General features: G+C 36.5%; 1 protein-coding gene across 3 annotated transcripts; it reads left to right on the forward strand.

Moving 5' to 3' along the window:
- The first annotated feature begins 1,992 nt into the window (after nucleotides 1–1,992).
- Nucleotides 1,993–19,006, forward strand: LOC113639694 (paralemmin-1-like). 3 transcript variants are annotated; one of them, XM_027141747.2, is made up of 7 exons: nucleotides 1,993–2,085; nucleotides 11,609–11,660; nucleotides 12,468–12,548; nucleotides 14,221–14,333; nucleotides 15,750–15,870; nucleotides 16,309–16,336; nucleotides 17,379–19,006. In XM_027141747.2, the coding sequence occupies exons 2-7, from the start codon at nucleotides 11,616–11,618 to the stop codon at nucleotides 18,296–18,298; spliced, it is 1,308 nt and encodes a 435-aa protein (XP_026997548.2). In that variant the 5' UTR covers nucleotides 1,993–2,085; nucleotides 11,609–11,615; the 3' UTR covers nucleotides 18,299–19,006. The 3 variants fall into 3 exon arrangements, with proteins under 3 accessions (XP_026997548.2, XP_026997547.2, XP_047657186.1); XM_027141746.2 differs by having other exon boundaries at nucleotides 2,036–2,185; XM_047801230.1 differs by lacking the exon at nucleotides 1,993–2,085 and adding an exon at nucleotides 5,474–5,562.
- The last annotated feature ends 1,665 nt before the right edge of the window (nucleotides 19,007–20,671 follow it).

Here is a 20,671-nt window from a genome sequence, read left to right on the forward strand (position 1 = left end):
TGTGTGTGTGTGTGTGTGTGTGTGTGTGTGTGTGTGTGTGTGTGTGTGTGTGTGTGTGTGTGTGTGTGTGTGTGTGTACAGCTAGTGTCCCCAGAGCACCTCTCTGCTTTCAGACAGCTTGAGCACTACTGAAACACTATTATAGAGGGGGGTTTTGAGAAAGGGGCATAGAATGTGATTTTCTGTTACTACGGCAACCTTGTGTCCTCTGAGGCCGATATAAGCTTTAGGTTACACAGATCCAAATGAAATACAGTGATAAAACTTGAATATAATCATGAAAATCTAAATGATGGACACATTTATAACAACTGTTATCTTAACACCTATGTGACTCAACACACTTATTATATATTTTTTTCTTAATGCCTATAAGCTATTTATGCCATCTAGTAACAGTATAATAAGACTAATAGCATCTGAATACCCACACGTTTACAAGATTTAGACATGCTCCGGCTGTAAAGCCTATCAAAGCATATTCAGTTTAGTCATAAATATCCTGCAGTCTAGACAGACAGCTTTAGTAGAATGAAAAGAAAATGGATAAGATGGATGGGTTTTCAAGTGTTCATTCTTTCAGTTTTCACTCACAACACAGTTTAAGGTATGCTTCTTCGGCACTGGTGCAACATTTCCTTTATTATCCTCCTTTTTAAGGAATTGTTTTATTTCTTTTTTCATTTGAGTATAAATAACAAAGAATAGTTAACACACATCAAGATATATAATATGCTTAAAAATGTCCTGTATTTTTACATTATATTTTCTGAATGGTATCTTTTAAAACCAGAATTATGATGCTATATCAAGCTACTGTATATAGAATAATACAAAATGTATAAAACATATAAAATAGCATCTAACAACAAGGAGATACACAAGACGAAGACACAAGCAAGAAACCATGTCTGGTCATGCTTAATGCAATACGAATGGAAAAGCTGAGTATATTTCAACAGATTCTAAATTATTCACTCACCTTCGAATCATTTGCACCTCACTGAATTCAGCCAGGAATCATGTGACCATTTCCCTCTTACAGTACATCTCTCAAACACCACTGTGATCACAGCTACAACAGTTCACATTATGTGCATGTTTTTACACTATGGCTTGTTTAATTTTAGCTGAAACCATCTTGAAGTTTTTTTTGTTTTTGTTTTTTTCTCACCAAAAAAAAGCTATAAATATTTTTCGTTTTCTTCTGCCCACGGGAAATAATGCATGCTATTTTATACAAAAAGCCAGATGGAGAACTGAAGTATAATGCACAGCATGAGCTATTATATTAATAACATGCAAATCAATTCCGTCTTTGACTCATTAAAATTCATGGCACAGCAAGGCGGCAAGGTTGTGTGGGTCAGAGCAGACGAAAGTTACCAGGAACAGGTTGTGCGCTTGCACCGAGAGATTTGCTTCCACCAAATTTCCAGGTATTTTTTTTCCGAAGGAGTATTTTGCCACCTGAGGGTGTATGTAAACTTGCTGTGTATGTACACTTCTGAATAGGTGTGGCAGTTTAAATAGATCTAACAGTTTAAGTATGATGGTTGTAATCTTTAAAATATTTTGGGGCCCATTTTTGACTGTAGCAGTGAGTCATTTAAAGTGGAAAGCACAAGACATTTGCTCATGCATCCACTGTACATATAAAGTTACAATTTCTATAGTTTCAATTTCTTAATATTTGCTTTAACAAATGAGTAACATTTTCACAAACATTATAGGGCCAGAAGAATGTAGACACCTGACCATCACAGCCATATGTGTTTGTTGAACATTTAGTTCCAGTTCCAGACTTTTCTTGGAAGACTTTCCACTTGTGTGGAAACCTTTATTGTTTCTCTATTTTTTTTGTTTGTCAAGTGCCATTCTACGTTGTGCCCAGGGAAGACCTATATCGATGGATTAGGCATAGCAGGAAATGTAAAAACAGCAGCTGAACATTACAGGTATTTTCCCAAAAGATAGAAGAGTGAGACGGGTGCACGCGCCTATTTTGAAAGTATAAGTGGGCGTGGCCTTTTCAGCCGTCACTCCTGTTAAAAGTTAAGGACGTCGCGTCCTGCCCTCATTCAGGTAAACTGGTTTTAAAATTAATTTCGGTTACTTCGAGTGCTTTACGACATATTTGCTCCTCTCTTCATCAAAACCTGGAGTTATAGCTCGCACACGGCAGGTAAGAATACCGTGTACTGCCTAAACGTTTCCCCAACTGCTTGAACCGTCTTTATATTCGCTTATAATATTAGATAATGTTATATAATGCTAAACGCTGTTAGCCCACCTTGGCGTCGGTGTTCGTTCCACCTTAATTGACACGGTTATTCTCGTTAAAAGTTACGTGTTCATGAGTGTGAATGCACTCTCTGTCATCCAGGGACAAATTAATGCACTTTAGAAACACAAAACTCTATATTAGATTCGTTTATGAACTCTCAGCAACGTCCCCACGTACTTAATCAGATATTTTAAAGTCATTCAAACCAGAAAAATCCAGTTTAGGGCTATAAGCAGTTCAACAGGTAAATATAAACAGAATGAATGCACTGAATCCCACCAAAATAGCTAAGAAATGAGAAAAACAGTTATTCAAGTTATTAAGCAATGCAGATTTTAGATATGAATAACAAACCAATTAAAGGTGAACTTTATAGTGTTTATAATGGTTTTGTGTAATTAACAAAATATGTATAGTGTGTCAAAAAAATGATTGACAAATGATTCCTGCTATGTTATATACACTTTCTCATTAAGTCATACATGTCTAATAAAGTGTAGAAATGCATAATAAATGTAAGCATTATGAAGACAAAGTCTCTAAAACTAAATTTGTTCAGCCTTATGACAAAGCTTATAACAGAGCTTCTCCATCTGACTGTCGAAGATTAAAAGAAATGGCCATTAAACTGTAAACATAACTCTATAAGTGAAGCGCTATTTAAATATAAAAATAATGAATGCAAATAAGTCAATAATAAATGAAACTCAGATCAGTTTGGAGCACAGCATCATTTGCTGTTATCAGGATATGCAATGGGATGTAATTTTGTGTGAAGACATTCAAAAGCTCATTGCAGTTTCAGTTGTAACCCGGATTAATGTAAATTGCATTAAAGAAACGTGGATTTGTAAGGCTGATGATGAGAAATATTATATACAGAAATATACATTGAACCAAACTATTTACACTGGGGCTAAATTGTAAATATTTTAGTATATCCCTCTTTTTTTGGGTATTAAAGATCATTCACGTTGGGCAGCTCTTCAGTGTTTGCTCACAAGACCAACCTCCTTTATTGTTAGGTTTTCCTTTGTAATGAAGTTTATTATGAATATGTTTTCCTTGCTTATCCAAGAACCGACCTTGCAAACGGGAAGAATTCCTCATAACAGTTGTGTGTAAATGTTTGCGTAAGCCACGTTTTCACTTCCGTTTACAAAAGATTCAGAAATGATGAGTTTCTTAGTTCTTGTCCTTATACAGTATGTCGATCACCCACAAAGTGAATAGTGCACAGAAATGAGCAATGAGGGGAAAAGCCTGAAAAAGCGAAGTGAAAGGCATTTTTTATTCAAACTAACCGATCAGTGAAAAGTATTCTACATAATAGATGTTATTATAAATTAAGTGATAAGAGTAAGCAAACTCTAAATCTTTGGTCTGGTGAGACAATTATTTTACAGCAGCTGGCAATATGGAGACACTCCTCCACATCCTCTGTTTATATAGAGACATTTCTGTTGTCATAATCAAATCATTAGTTTTATTTACCTTCATTTATGGGTTTATGTAGGCTGTCGTTCTGTATTTTTTATGTTCTTTAAATAACGGCAATAATATAAAACAACTGTATTTAGTCCCTGTCCTAGTGAACTCTCATGAGGATGTTTTAGATAGAGATTCCTAAAAGTGCTTATGAAAGTCACTCTGGGTGAAGGAGTCTGATAAATACTGTACAATTAATTAAAATTAAGCAACTTGCACTTAACATTATTTTCATATCTAATTTTAGTAATGCATAATTTGCATAATTATATGATTTGAAGGCTGTCAGGTTGAGGTTTATATTAATTTGACTTATTTCAAGAGCACAGGGATTTTAATAAGATTGATCATATTCTGTTGAGTTAATGGCCACATTGCCATCTCACATACTATCTGTGTGGGGATTTTGGAGGTTGCATAGAGTTTTTTGTCCTCAAATGTCTAAAGGTGGGTTCCCCAGAAACATGCCATTATGGGGCTTGACTGATGTAACTTACACCTAGGAGTGAGTGTGTGTACTCAGTGCCCTAAGGTGTCCACTGGTGTCCCAGTCAATGTGCATTCCCACCTCACTCCCAGGATGGGTCCCAAATCCACCACAACCCTGACCAAGATGAAACAGTCACTGAACTCTCACTGGGAATGTTTGGCTCACGATGCGTCGTTAATGTGTGACTCATAACGTCGCTGACTGCACAGCGATGACTGTGTTGAGTCTGTTGAAAGGTTAGCTGCAAGTTGTGTCAGTAATTCCAATGTGCAGTCAAAACTCTGCTTCTAGCTTGTTTATGACTTATAGGTGTCTCAGGTGTCCTTTGTGTTCCACACACACACACTGCTTTCGTAAAAACATCACAGCTAGCAGTTTGACGTATTATACTGTAGTATCAGGTACAAAAGTTTCTGTATCCTGGGTCAAATGAAGACATTAAATAACTTAAGCCCTTTGACTTTAGAGATTATGATCTCTGTTGTATCCTCAGAGTAGCTTTTGAATGCTCTCAATTGAAATTCACTGTTAACGCAATTTTATTTTATATTATATATATTTGCTGAATTGCTATAGGGAATAAAAGAAGGGCAAAAATGAGAGAAAGGGTCAGGAAAAAGCCACAATAGAAGAAAGAAATAATAGTGACAGAATATGTACAAATCAGCTAATATACTGTATTCTAAAGATTCATACTCCTGAATTTAATGTTATAAAACAGTGACTGACATAAAAATAGTTTGATTGAAAATTAGGCACATAGCATTCCCGTCAACCCACTGTAGGTTTAGGCTTATTCCGAAAGACTAAAAGCATAAATTAGTGCCAATGGTGCTTCAGTAAAGTACTGAATAAATACTGATCCAAATGAGATGTTTTGGTTTAGATGTTTACATTTTGTTTTGTACAAATTTGTAAAAGTTTTGTTGTACAGGTTATTGTGTATTTACTGATGTCCAAAAAAAGTCCATTGAATCTATATTAAATTGCATCGCATATTTTTCAAACCGTCTGCATGAGCAGAGTATTGACATTCTGGTAGAATCTGTTGTACACTATGCTTGTTTAACTAAAACACGCAAACATAATGGAAAAGTCAGGTTATGGTTCCGCTCTAGAAACTTTGACCCTCTGTCGAGCAATGACACAGTGGAAATGGTAATGGAAATGTTCACTGTAAACACACTTATATAACAAAAAACATTACAGGGGAATGCAATATGTTTAAACTGAACCCAAATTAAGGAAAACAGTAATGAGAAATCCTGGGAAAGGGGAACAAGGTAAGACTCACAAGGTAAGGCTGGCACTGCAAATCAATCCTAAAGCTTGAATATAGTAGAATTGAATGTGATACAGTGGAATTGCATTTATTTTTATTTGTTGTCAGTTTATGCACTTTGTGTGGCAAGGTTGAATGGAATGGGCTTGTACTGAAACAGTAGTGTTGTCTTTTTGGTTGCCATTTGGTGTCAGGCTGAGCTATGTCCACCTACATCTCTCTCTCTTTGCAGGTTCAATCCAAGTCCAGTTAGTTTGGATTTTTGGATATTGCCACAAAGCATATTTACATTAATGTACAAATATTTTACATTTTTGCTATTCTAATGAATTATTACTATAATTAAAATTTTAGATAGAAGTCAGGCATGCGTTGTATGGTGTACTACTTTTTTTGTAAAACCTTTCTTGAGTTTTCCTGTAACCTTGCTTAGTTTGTTTGTGTGTGTGTGTGTGTGTGTGTGTGTGTGTGTGTGTGTGTGTGTGTGTGTGTGTGTGTGTGTGTGTGTGTGTGTGTGTGTTACTCCAAGGCAACGGAAAACATGGTCAATGATTAAGTAGTTCAACAAAGTCAAGCGTCATCCTGTATCTGTTAACAAATATGAACTTCATTACCCTCTTGAAGGTCATGCCAGTCTTACCATTGGCAGGAGAACTTCCACTTAAGGGCATGCAGGACTCATAGGAGCTCTTATGTTCAGAATTGTTTCCTTGACTGCTAGATTCAGATCACCCAAAAGTAGACCAAATCTACTGGTCCACAAGCCTGACCCAGTTGAGAAATTCAATAGTGGGTTAAAGTCATATAAAATTGGTGTAGTCAGTTGTGGGCCAGGGGATTCTGTCCCAATGGGCTGTCAGGCAGAGTGGTCCGCCTGTGCCTTACCAAACCTGTCTGTGATTTTCGAACAGAAGTTGTGTCTTAAAGGATATTTTGTCTACGTGATTCTGAAACATACAGGCCTAAAAAGAGTTCAGAGCACACAAGCCAAAATCAATATTTTATAGCATTTACAGTTAGTGACTTTTTCTGCTACTAAAGCAGAGGTCAGACCAACTACAAATACAGATTGCTTGGCAGAAAAGCCAATTCATTATTGGGAAAGGACCTAGGACTTGATAGATTCCCTTGCTTCAGGGTGTGTTCTTTTTTGTGCCACATTGCTTTTTTCTAGGTTTTTAGGTGTTTGTAATGGATTTGTGAACTTGTTACTAAAGTTGGTACCTGTCTAAGAAATATAGGCCTTAAGGTTGTAAATTTTCAGCTGAGACTTGTTTGTCTCTAAGTCATTTATTCATCTAGAGAGTAATTCAGAATGTTTATTTGGGCTTCTTGTTCTCCTTTTTGAGCCTGGGTGTGTGTGACTTCCAAGCTATTTTTGCTCTGTGGCTTTGGCAAGTTTCAAATCTTAGTCAGAATGTTCAAATCTTAGTCAAAATGTACCAGAAATTGCCACTTTGTGTAACTGTGTTTGTTATTGCTCTGCTGTCATGTCCAGGATATATTCCTAACTTATGATCAAGACCATGATAAGAAATTATGAAATTTTTCTTTTCTGTCCTGACCCGAGTGGAAGCTTCTGGAAAGTCACATTTTGTGCATCACAGTAACCCCCTCAGCTCCAAGCTTAAGGCTAAACATGTCTATATTGCTGTAGTGGCCCCCAATCAATGTTGTACTGTATCTAAAACGAGAAGTCCTGCAAGATCAGAATCCCCTGGGTTATACAAGCATTACCATCCTTCGCCTTACACACATTTACAAGGTAAAATGTCTATTTTAGGGGTAGTATTTCAATTCACTGTCTAATTTTATGGTTGGGGCAGCTAGTTTGACTTTGAAGGTCTGGGACCAGATGGTACCCATTCCTGTCTCTGCATAGTGCACAGTGAAGAGATGCACCAAATCTGGTTTACTTTGCACCGGCGAGCTTGTGAGCACTTGCTGCAGAGTCTGGAATGCAGTTCTTCCTCTAACCATCATACTCGGTGTGGTTGTCCATTTTTGCTAGGTCTGAAAGGAGCAGGCTAGAGAGAAGTTAGAGATATCTTGTCGACACAAAGGTTTTATTCAGCCCAAATGGAAGAGCCTGGTACTGCCATTGGCCACTAGATCTGCTGCCTTTAGTTTTGCATCAGAACTGATGTTTACAATCAGAGTGGGAAAATCAGCAGTGGAGATGGAATGTATTATTTGCTAAGACTGTTTCTTACTAAATATTCCTTCAGCTCTTTCTTTAGTACATCCTGCCCTCATTCAGATGCTAGATGAAAACAAGGGTGGACTAAAGGGAGGACATGTTTGGAACAGTGCAACAGTGAGAGGTTGAATTACGATAATGTGTGTTCCCAAAAGGGCTTTTTCTGTTAAGGTAATTACATAGAGTTGGGCATACAGAATGACAAATACTGCACACGCAAAAATATATACACTGTCAGCTGATCTGACATTCTGAAAATCACTGAAGATAGAGAGAGTGAACACCTCTCCACTATTTTGAGTCTATTCTGAGAGAAATAGCTTTCTCTGAAGTATGAGTTATGGGATAAAGAAAAATTACCCTAGTGTGGCCTGTATATTTGTGCTGCTTGGCAGCATCTGTACAGCTGGCATGATGGAGTGGAGGAGGTGAAGAGATGTTTGCTTAATGATTTGCATCTCCTCCTGGGCATCTCTCTTTCACTCTCCGTATCACTGCTCACAAACACACACGCACACACACAGCTTGAGGGTATGAGGTCCTGAGTCAAAGCTGACGTCTGATATATTTCCCTGCATGGAGCATGTATATATATGTTTGTGTGTGTGTGTGTGTGTGTGTGTGTGTGTGTGTGTGTGTGTGTGTGTGTGTGTGTGTGTGTGTGTGTGTGTGTGTGTGTGTTGATGTGTGTAATGCCAGCTGAGGGCCCACATCAAGGGATTAATTTTTTATTATTTTACATTATTTGCATCATGTGAGTTTCAACAGTTTTCAAGTTGGTTGTGTTTACACAAGTCATCAATAAGAGTTGAAGCTATAATATAATGAATATGATTTAACTGGGTTTGATTTGCTTGAGCGTTTTGTTTTATGCACACTTTCAGAATTTGACACTAAACATCAGTTATACAGTACATAAGTGACTAGATTTACATAAATTAAAATCTTGTCAGTTTTAACACAGTCCGTATTTTAATATGAGCTTTACGCTACACGCACCCTCAAACAAAAAATGTATCTGTGCAGACTTTACAACTGAGCATGCTCTAAAATAAACTCAACTAAGTTTCAGGATGAGATGAAGTTCAATAGGAGAGTGATGTTTATAACAGGTTGGTCTGGACTGCCTCAAATCTTTTACAGCTAAATTATGTATTATTTGTGTGCTGGCCTGGAAAAAATCTACACATGGTAAAATTGTGAAATATTCTAGTATATATAGTATTTCTGACTTTCCCTACATGTCACTGTCTCATCACCTGAGGTTTAAACACAAACCTCAATGCTGTTTCTCAATACTGTTCTCTTAATATACAGTAATAATCACTGATTCACTGCATTAGATAATGTCACACCTCTGATTGATTACTATATCTGACAGAAATCTGATTTGATGCAAAATGAATTGGTTAGGTTTATGCCTATTTTGCTACGCATGCGACAAAACAAAAAGCTCATTAAAATGAGCAAAAAGCACACAAAGCTAGAAAGATTTTAGACGTATTCAGACTGCCGGTGTTTGTTAAATTGGTTATTTATCTGATCTTTACAGGAAATAACCATAGCATGTTAGGAAAGTAAGTAAAGACATTTCTCACTTTTATCTGCAAAATATATGCAAGTTTTTCAAACATTGTTTTAAGATGAAATTAAAATGTAATAATAATGTTAGAGATGTCTACTGATAATAATGGCAGCAATACATAGTCACAGTCCATTTTATTTATTTATTTATTTGTTTGTTTGTTTGTTTGTTTGTTTTGTCCCTATGTATAACATTTATTTTTCCAAAACAAGCATTTTTTTTTTGCTTTTTTTTTTAAGGCTCACACATTATGCTCAAATCATATGAAGATGCAGGAGTTGCTATATGGTAAATCTGTTATAAATTCATGCAAGAGATTCTCTGAAAATTAGGCCATGAATGAAGGTATATATATATATATGTGTGTGTGTGTGTGTGTGTGTGTGTGTGTGTGTGTGTGTGTGTGTGTGTGTGTGTGTGTGTGTGTATATATATATATATTTCAATAAGAAGAAGTAGAAAAGAAATTTGCTGATTAATGGTAGTGAAATATCAGCATTTTAGAGCCTGATGTTTAAGCATTGTTGACAGACCAAATTGCCTTAAAAAGTGCCATTATTTATAACAGACAGTATATACAGATAACTGTATTAATCAATTGTATTATTGAAACTCTTAAAGGACATTGTGAATGAATGACAGTGCGACCTTTTTTTTTGGCTGGCAGTGATGGCTGGCTTATGATTCCCAGTGGCTATACTCGTGTTCTGTAATAGAGCCAGTTTTAGCATTGCAGAGACTTCACACAGACCCCTTAGCTTTTTAGATACTGAAAACATTAAGTTATATATTCATTACTTTTTAGCAATAACCTTTAGATCTGCATCTGTCTTTCATCCTGAGCTGTCAATTGCTGTTTGGGACAGAATAATTATTATATCACTCAGATATTGTGGCGGTGTTGTTAAGATTGTGTGATGTGAAATGTTTTAGTTCAAATCCAAGGACTGCCAGTTAGCTACAGGGACCTTGTGCCTGTAGACCCTTAATAACTTAAGCTGTAAGTTATTTTGAATAAACAGATGAAGGACATAATCTACACATTTGTCTGGTCTAGTGTTGCAAAAGATTAGGCATTATTGCTCACTTATTGTGCAGTGGTTTGTGATGTTCTGAGTAACATAGTTTTGAACTACTGGAAGGTTGTTGGTGGTATTGCTGATGATGTACTGTACCCTGATGTACTATGTTCAGGACATGAAGAACATAACAAAGAGCCTAAAGCAACCTTTGAGCAACCTTTTTGTGTTCTGTATAGTGCCACAAATGTGTGCTATACGGAAATGCCTTGTGCAGTGAGGCAAGGAGTTGGTTAAGATAGGAAAAGGGGTTCCTACATTACTCACTGTTCCAGCAGCAGAGGATCCATCACAGTGACAGTATCACAGAACCTCTAGCATACATGGTGTCCTTGTTCCAACAGCACCTTTTACATCTCTCCAGCGCACCATCAGCTCTAATGAGTGACTGGAATCCTCCTCTTCCCACTCCGACCCCACTTACTAACACATAAATTACGTTGCTTTTGATGGATACAGTGCCATGACAATTAGCTATTGAATACAAACAATATGTGCATATCTACATTTCTGTAGATAATCCTTTGAATTATGACAGTGGTCTTTTTATTTTCTTATCAATATTGAGCAGAGCTTACATCACCAGTCATTTTACTGTTTTATGTGACTAAAACATGAGTTTGTACTTCATGTTTTGTACAACATAACACTTTATATCTTGCCTAGTTCCCAGAGGAAAAAAGAAACATGAATTTTGCTGCAAAAACACTAAATTATGCATGAAACCATTCTGTCTACTTTTCTCCCTGCACTTATTCTCTTTTACACTCATTCTCTCCTACTCTTTTCCAGACATATCCTTTTCTCTTTATGCTATGCTTTTATGTCTAGGCTTTCCCTAAATAGCCCTCCTGTTGAGTGTCTTTTGTCAGAGACACATTTGCCAGACTGTGTTAGCTTTTTTTTTTTTTTTTTTTTAAGGATATCTGAGACAAAAATGCTTCTATCATTTCAGTGTGCTCGTGAAAATGAGAATCGCCATGGCAACAGCTGTGTCAGTAAATCTAAAGTATAAAAACAAGTGCTCTTATCATTTAAACCAGCGTTTGTTCATATAAGAGAATGTGAGTTTGTGCGTAGGAGCAGGTCTCTTCTCAGTGACTCATCAAAGTCTTCATTCATCAATGCTATAATTTCTACACTATGTAACAGCTTTTTACACCACAGTGAATGAAATGCTCTATTTTGTCATCGCAGGCTCGGAATGGATGAGGCAGAAAAGTATCAGCAGAGGCTGCAGGCCATTGCAGTAAGTAAAAGATCACAAAAAAACACTTGGGTATCTTCACATGCACTCACAGAGCAGGTGCTGTTTTATACCCCTTGATAGAAATTATCCTGAGTCATTCATAATACAAAATATGCTGGATGTAAATAAAAAAAGCTATAACTATACCAACAAATTTTTTTTTTATTTTACTGCTGATCGATATTTTTTTTCTGCAAAGTGTTCTTTGCCTCAGACCTGTTGGAGAACCCTTAAAGATTCTGTGTTGAACGGTTCAACATACGTTTGCCTTTCAAAACTAATTGCAAATAGATATTTTTAACAAACTAAAGGCATTAACCATTCAAGAGCTTTTAACTATCCAAAATAGCTAATATTATTATTAATTCTTATCTGGAGATTGAAAGGTTTAATTGCCAACAAAATTGAAGCCTTCTGTGGCCAAGACAGTGGGTGGGAGGGATAAGAAGTCATAGTAAGATCACTTACTGATGAAAGATGATGAAGGAAATTAGATGTACCTGGGATCAATTTAGTGTCATAGCAAAGATAATATACGAGTACATTTAATATCTGTTTTTTGTTTTGAAGAGATTTACAAAATTTGTGTACTACAGCGACATTGTCAGGTTTTTGCGGAAAAAAAGAATAAAAAAATCCAAGTGTAACAAAATGATGGAAAAGCGAAGACATGTGCATGCACTTTATGTTGACTTTGGTCAAGAGAAGATAAAAGAAAGCTATAGATGATGTCATTTTGCTTTGCTGTAACTTCTCTGGTTACTGAGACAACATCCATTTTAACATTCAGCATTTTCCCACTCTCAGGAAAAAAGGCGTGTGCAGGAAGAGGAGGAGAAAGTCAGGAGGGAGATGGACAATGAGTCACTGAAACATGCTCAACACAAGGTCTGACATTTTAGCTTTATTTTCAGTCATTTTTGTATAGCAATGTCATTCTTACATTTTGAAAGGATAGGATCTTAGCAAAAGTGAGAATTTTGAAATCATTTCATGAGAGCAACTTCATGAAGCCCCCAAAATTACAGAGAACTTGCCCATATAGAATGACAAACCATTGCACATCATACACTACTATCTAACCTTATTTTCAGATCCACAAGGCAATGCAGCAGCTCTCTTTATCAGCATGAGGTCCATTTATAGCATGAGCATGCTAGGTATGCTATCACACTGAGGAAGCGGAGATAAATTGGAAAAGCAGAAAAAAGTGAAGGAGCCCTCTGAGTTATAACAGTCTCACATTGACTGAATTAGTGGCCTCCTGCACTGTTCCTTCTGTCGAGCATGTGTAGATACTTCTGCTCCTTATTTTTCTGACTGGCCTGCTTTTTGTGAAGAGTTAAGCTTCTTTCAGTGACTGCTTTTTGTGCCTCCTCAAATCATAGTTCCTCATTTTTCATATGTTGTAGTTTTCCATATTTTATAGTTCTGGTGCAACCAACTACCATCATAAATGCACATAAATAAGTGAATGGAGTCTTGCTGTATATTATTTGATAGCACCTGTTTCTTGATGGGCCCAGAGTTTTTTTAGAGAATATACTTAAAGAAACAGGACCATGAAGACACAGGAGCTATTACCGTATTTTCCGCACCATAAGGCGCACCGGATTATAAGGTGCAGTCTCAATTACGGGGTCTATTTCTGTACTTAACCTTAACAATACACACACATTATTTTTTAATACATTTTCTCCCACCTACCGGAGGCGTGGCGGAGGTAAGCGTACATACTGTATAATAATACATAATGTTCTCTGATTGGTTTATCGCTGCCAGCATACGTAGTGTATGTATTACGTCCCTGTGTCAGCGGGAAATGGTCAATCAGTCAATCAAGCGGAGCGCTTACCAAAGTCGCACAACAACATTTTTACAGATTTTGGAACTCAGTGCACACATAAGGCGCACCGGATTATTAGGCACACAGCCGATTTTTGAGAAAATTTAAGGCTCTTAGGTGTGCCTTATAGTGCGGAAAACACGGTAAATTAATTCCTGGACAAAGCTGTGGATTAGTCAGATATACATCAGGTCTTGGTTATAAAGAAAAAAATCCAAACATGTTAGTTAGCCAGAATGCCAAATTATATGTTGGAGACCCAGAAAACATGGAATATCTGATGAGATCTAAACATTTTTGGCAGAAACTCTACACTGCTGATCATCCTGAGAACACCAGGCAACAGTGAAGCATAGTGATGCTAGCACTGTGTTGTGTGGATGCTTTTCTTCAGTAACAACTTATGTGGAGCATACATAGAGGAAAGCAAATATATTTCAATAAAGGGGGGGATATATGTATATTTATATATATTTTTTTTAAGGTACATTTCTGATTCAAATTGATTCGGACCACTAGAGCAAGTCTAAGAGGAGACTGTTTTGCTTTGTTATGTGTCCATTCTGCCTGTACATTTACAGCCAGATGGTGTTTGGCTAGAGACTCCCAGAAAACAGAATGGCCCATAAACAGCGTTATGTGTAGAGTTTGTAGAGTGATTAATGAAATCGCCATCATGGTGTTCAGTGGACATGTGTTCTGTCTCTCTGCTAGAGGAAGTATCTGAGAGAGCAGTGGCTGATGGAAGCAACCCCCAGCACTCCTGAGGATCCTAACCTGCAGTCCGTAATTCCTACTTTGCAGTCAACAGAGCAGAGTGCAGAAAAGTAAGACCGAGATTAGTAAGACATAATTATAAGACATTATTGGTACCCTGCATGAAAATCAGTGAACATTTGAAGACATCATCAGGAATGAATGAATGTTGAGTCTGTGGTGAACTCGGAAACTGCGCTGAACCAATAGTTCCTCTTGGTTGCTTAATTCCACTTAAAACCGTTGTAGAAAGGACATTATTTATATTGACCTTATTTTCTGTCCCGTGTCACCCAAAGGAGGATTAGGTTTCCTTCTGGTTCCTCTCAAGCTTTCTTCCTCATATCATCTTAGGGAGTTTTTTCTTGCCACACTCACCTCCAGCTTGTTTATTAGGGATCAATATTATATATATATATATATATATATATATATATATATATATATATATATATATATATATATATATATATATATATATAGTAGCTTAAATATTTTATTCTGTTTCTATACATCTGTAAAACTTATTTGAGACAATGTATATTGTTAGAAGCACTAAAGTTAAAAATTTAATTGAATCGAAAGAAAATGAGCAAAAAACAATAGCGAGATGCAATAAGAATTCAGACTTGAACATTCCTTGAATTAGTTTAAAACGAACCGATGATGTTCATAACTACTAATATTTTATTTTAGTTTTATCAGACCAAAAACAGAACTGCGCTTGTAGTTGGAGGTATAGGTTTCAGTTGAAATTTGTTAGAGAGAAAAAAACCTTCCTTAAGATTCTCAGCATGACAGCAAACTACAAACCAAATCACATGACTTGTTATATGATCCATACCACCATTCCCTGGACATCTGAGAAGCCTTACCTCAACGAATTGCAAACACAGCCGTAATTAAAGACTTTCACTCGTTCATCTTGCCACAAATACATTCTAGTGTTGCTGATCCTGTTTGATCTGTTGTTGTTATTCCGGCTTGGAATCCGTTTGGTTGTTGATTCTGCCCATAGCCAGATTACTTTGTTTGCTGATCACCTAACTTGTGTTTCTGTGTTTTAGTAAGACCTGCATTCGCTTGTATGTATATGACAGAATTACATTTGAAGTTTCAAGTGATACAGTACACTTGGTTGACCATTCATAGCCAAAAAAAAAATTATTTACCCCAAAGAATTTAAAAAAAAAAATTGTACTCTAAAAAAAATTGTACTCTATTTCAGCTATTTCACAATTTCATTAACAAATGGCTTTCTATGGTTTGACAGATATTTTTTTCACGTTTCTTTTATAACGTTCTTTTATATTGTTATTCTTAAGCTTAAGCCAATAAGCTTATGTTTTTAGAGAAATTAAAATGAATTTAAAAAAATAAAAAATAAATTTCAATACAGCTGTATGTACATAATAAAAATATTACACAGTTAAAAAGAAAAGAAAGAAAAGGACATTGTTGTAAAATTGTTGTGTGTGAATAAAAAGCTCAGAGAGCCAGATGAAGAAAGAAGTGGAAAAGACTGAGGTCATAAATGACAACTCTTCACAGATTGGGGAGAATAAGCCTTTAATCCTTTTTGCAGACAACCCAGAGAAGCCTACGCAGGTGGGTGGAAAGTTCATATATACAGTATCGGCTTAACCATCACTTTTAGTCCTACGAGCCTTACAGTGTTACACACCAGACGTCTTGGTGTTAAATGTCTACAGTATGAAGCTGTGTTCAATAGTTCACTAGCACTTCTTCAGCACATTAAGGGAACTGCAACCTGCCATGTGTACAGTATTACTGTTATAGTGCAAAGAAAAATGTAGTTCAGCATCATTATAACATATTAGTTCAGGAAGATTCAGATTCCATCAGCATCCACTCATACACACACACATGCTGTCAAGGCAATCTTCTGAATTTTAACCACTACTCACTCTAGCCGTGTGTGTGTGTGTGTGTGTAAAACATGCACAGTGCTTAGTGGTCAGGTAATTGATAAGTGGTACAGGCATATTAAGTATATTTATCTATGTGCTTTCTCTCTCTTTCTAGGCCTACCTGAGAGAGGACGAGAGAAATGGTTAGTACTACAACCATATATATTTATTCTTCTCTTCTGTTTTTGTACATCACACACTTTTTTTTGTTAATATATTTATTTGCTTCTTTTTCAAAGTACATCATATTTATGAGGAATCCTTCAGAACAGAAAAATTAATTGATCTACAGGGAATTTGTGATGTTGAGCAGAGATAATATTGCAGCGTAGCATTTTAAGACCGGATGAGCCAAGAAAAAATAGGGGGAAAGTGTAGTTAGTTCAGATGTCCAGGTTTTTACATGGATTCTGATAAAACCCTTTCCCACAATGTATAGAAGGGCTAATTTGGTCCCGGTTCATTGGTGTGTGTACTGTATGCATGTGTGCGTGCGTGTATATAGGCTGCTGTCATTAAAATTTGAGGATGATAAAATAACACTATACCCTTGCCACTAAAAAAACACACTAGTCTTATTATGGAATCATCAACTGTAATGTGTTTATGCAAAATGCTTAATTAAAGCACAGATGGTGTGAAGTTACATTTTTCTGCTTAATGGGGGCATTGATGATTTTAAATAAAGACGAATTAAATAGTTTTTGGAGAGACTGCTTGCTGACTGATGCATGCACAGAGTAGTGTTCTTCAGCTTGCAGTGCAGTTGTCAAAACCTGTTAAACAGAGTTGTTGTTGTTGTTGTTGTTGATTTCATTCGAAATAAAATTGTGAATGGCTACAAAACGAATGAACCTTCAGAGACATTTAGTATTATACTGTATTTCCTAGTAAAATGTGTGTGATACGTGTAAGTGTTCTGTGTGAGAGAAAACATCTGTTAGAATAGCAAGAGTGTTCAAAGTTGTTAAAAAAGCTAATTTGAAGAATCAGAATCAGCTGTGGTTCAACATTTTTGTCACTGTAGAAGTTCAGATGTACCGTTTTGTAGCATTTAATTGGTCGACTTTATTGTTACAGAAACTCGTTTTATTACACAGAATTTGTCTCTGGCTCAATATACAGAGGTGCTGTGCATTTATACATCACTACTTCATTACTAAGGATTTCACCGTATCATTGCAGTGCTTGGGGTGTTGGAGGTTGAAGCGGAGAGAAACCCGGTTTCAGAAGCAGCCCAGGAGGATACAGAGGAAAAGAGAACAGCAAAAACAGAAGAGCAAGAGACTGAGCAGTTAGCCATGGATGCAGTAGAACCTGTGGATCTACCCCACCATTCATTACCATTAGATGAGGCCAATTTTTCTTTAGCTGTTAAAAAAACTGAGCTAATTATGGCAGAAGATAATGCTGATGATGAAGAATGGGAGATGGTGAATTGTGGTCCAGAAGAAGATCTGGACCTTGTGCTGACATCTGACTTGATACAGGTTCAGTCAGACACAGGCTTAGAACAAAAATGTGATGATACTATTCTGAAGGTGGAGCAGGTCTTCATCATGGACGAAGAAGAGGATGTAGAGGTCGGTACAGCTGAGGTGCTGAGCCTTGTGGTGTCTGAGATGAAGTCTGATCTTGAAGACACATCCTGTGAAAAACAGACTCTTTATTTAGAAAAGAAAGCACATGCGAGCACATCTGCCCCTCTGAAGGAGCTGAGTAGTGTGTCAGCTATCATCTCTGAAGAGTCTTCAGTAGAATGTAAACAGAATATGCCACACCTTCCAGCACATACAGCACATGCTTCGGGAGAAATTCTTAGAGCTAATACTGAATACAAAGAGGACCAAGGTCTACCTACAAGCAGGGTAGTAAAAGTTGAATGGAAGGACGCATCAGGTCCTGAAGACGAAGTGCATCATTATATCCCATTAGATAGAGAAAGAGAGAAATCTCCAGCCTTGAAGAAGGGGAAGATAGTTGCACATGGCACTGAGCCAGAGTCAGAAATACAAATACTGATGCCTTGCAGTGAAACTCCAAAGAGAGCTGAAACTGTCACCTCAACAAAAAGAAAGACTTGCCACTGTTGCACCATCATGTAAGCAAGCATTCACACGAGTAGCTTATGTTTTCTATTTTATTAGATTTCCCATCTTAGTTTCCCTACTTCACTGTGTATTCTGATTATATTGTGTGAGAACAGTTTTCTTCCATCTTCAATAATCGGCGTGTTGGGAGGTAAATATCCCAAAAATATCTGCGTAGAGATGTGTGCTTTTTACAGTTAGCTTTGTTGCCCCCTGCTGGACAGACTTTGTATTGAAACATGAATTCTAAAGTTGACAAGCAAGTTTATTCTTCATCACCATCATCCTCTGGATCAACCGTAGCATGTTAAAATATTTACTGAACATGAGTGAATGGCAAAAAAGTTTATATTGAATTGTAAACTAATTGTTTTTCTTTTGTTATCGGTACCAGTGTAAACACATATACATGAGTTGTCATATCTGTGATATAAAATATATCAGATCTGTTGTGAAGTTTGCCAAAGCAAATCTGTGCCAAACATATCTTAGTATTATGTAAGGGCATTGTGTAATGTGACATGAGACATAGAGAATATGTGCAAAGTTGCCTTTATTATATTATTGCTCGAATGTTAAACTAAATAATATGGTGTTTAATATGGTTAGATATGGCATATATCTTGTTACTGTTTATATTTTTCTCTGTCCTTTGTATCTCTGTATGAAAGACCTGTTTTTCTGATATCACCAGTGACAGATATTAAATCCTTGTTTTATTTATAAGAAGTTGTTTTTATTGATAAAAATCAATGCACCTTGAACTATTGATTGGCATGTGGGGCCCTTAACTCCCCACTGCTCAGTTGTATAAATGAGATGTAAATTATTTTTTTTTTCTTTAACACCATAGTAAAAATTCAAGCAGCTAAGCCAAGACCTCTACATACAGTAAAACTGAAGCTAAACCTAGAGAATCTTCGTGGACTAAAATGAAGCAAGTAAGCCTGCAACCCTGATTGTGTTACACCATTTCTTTTAGGAGGAATCAGCAATGTGTGTGTGTGTGTGTGTGTGTGTGTGTGTGTGTGTGTGTGTGTAAATCTGAAACATTAACCTACGTGTATGTAAATTTTGGCCTCAGCTGTAGTTATATGTGTTACTGATGTTTCCATATGGCATCAGAATAAGAAATAATTAATATTTCCTTAATTAATAGGTTTTTTGCTGCCAAAATCTAATAGATACTGTATGTCTCAGTTTAATGTATTTTTGGGCATTGTCAGCTGCTTATTTCTGGATTTATTTATAATAAATGATGAGATATAACAGGTTTTAGGTAGTGAACATAAAATATTGGACCACATAGAATGAAGAATCTCTTATAAACTCTTAAAATAATTGCTCCAAGTGGGAAATGTGCCATGACTATGAGGAGATGCTCTTGATTTTTAGCATGCTTAACACAAACCAGAGACATCTGTCCTGTTTCTGGCTAATGGATGTGGATGAAAAATTTCTTCCAACCATCGGGGAGGATAAAACTCACTTGGATGCCTTCTGGTGTATGTGCAAACACGTAATATGGCTCTTTAAAACATCACAAAGTTATGTGTGACATCTGTTTTTTATTTAAAAAAAAAAAAGTGTTATATAGTCCAGGCAACACTATTGAATACAGTACAAGAGTCTCTAATGTGCACCTAGGTGAAAACTGTTCTGTAAATGATGTTAATACCAAAGATTTAATACAGTGAACTGTATTCTAAATGTATTAAAGGTAAATGTGTCATCCGTTATGGATGACGTTCTCTGTCCTTTTATATCTAGAAGAGGAGAATAGGAGTCAAGCACCTTGACTGAAGGGCCTGAACTTCTTGTGTTAAACTGACAGTTTTTTTAAGGAGTCAGAAATTGGTGAGGATTTGAAATTACAGAATGATCTGTTGACTAGCAGCACTCTTTGAAGGTGGATCTCAAATGTAGTGAAAAGGCTGCAACTACTGTAAGAGCATCATGGTCTGTCTTCACAAGATCCACAGAAATCAGCACTTCACTATCCGTTCACGGATCCACCATCCGTGTCCATTACCGTGTACTGCATACTAATGCAGTAAGTTCTCTGTTCTCTTTCTGCAGACAAACCATATTTTAGCTGCAGATTTTCTCTGGTGATTACACCATAGTCCATCTTGTCTTGCTTGTGTCTTCTAACAGCATTCATGCAGTGAGGTAAAAAAAAAGAATTGAGGTAAAATGTTTTGGAGTAGATATATCATATGCTTCATATCAAGCCTAAAACACAGCTCATGGAAGCTCCTCTTTTGGGGGCACGGTGTCACTGAAGAAAGTGGAAGATATAAAGTGCCATAAATAAAAAAATTTGTCAGACAAAATATCCATATGAGGTTTAGATCATTTTTTTGGATGTCAAAAGGGTGCAATTGC

Source organism: Tachysurus fulvidraco, chromosome 15 (genome assembly GCF_022655615.1).
Source record: "Tachysurus fulvidraco isolate hzauxx_2018 chromosome 15, HZAU_PFXX_2.0, whole genome shotgun sequence".
Lineage (NCBI taxonomy): Eukaryota > Metazoa > Chordata > Actinopteri > Siluriformes > Bagridae > Tachysurus > Tachysurus fulvidraco.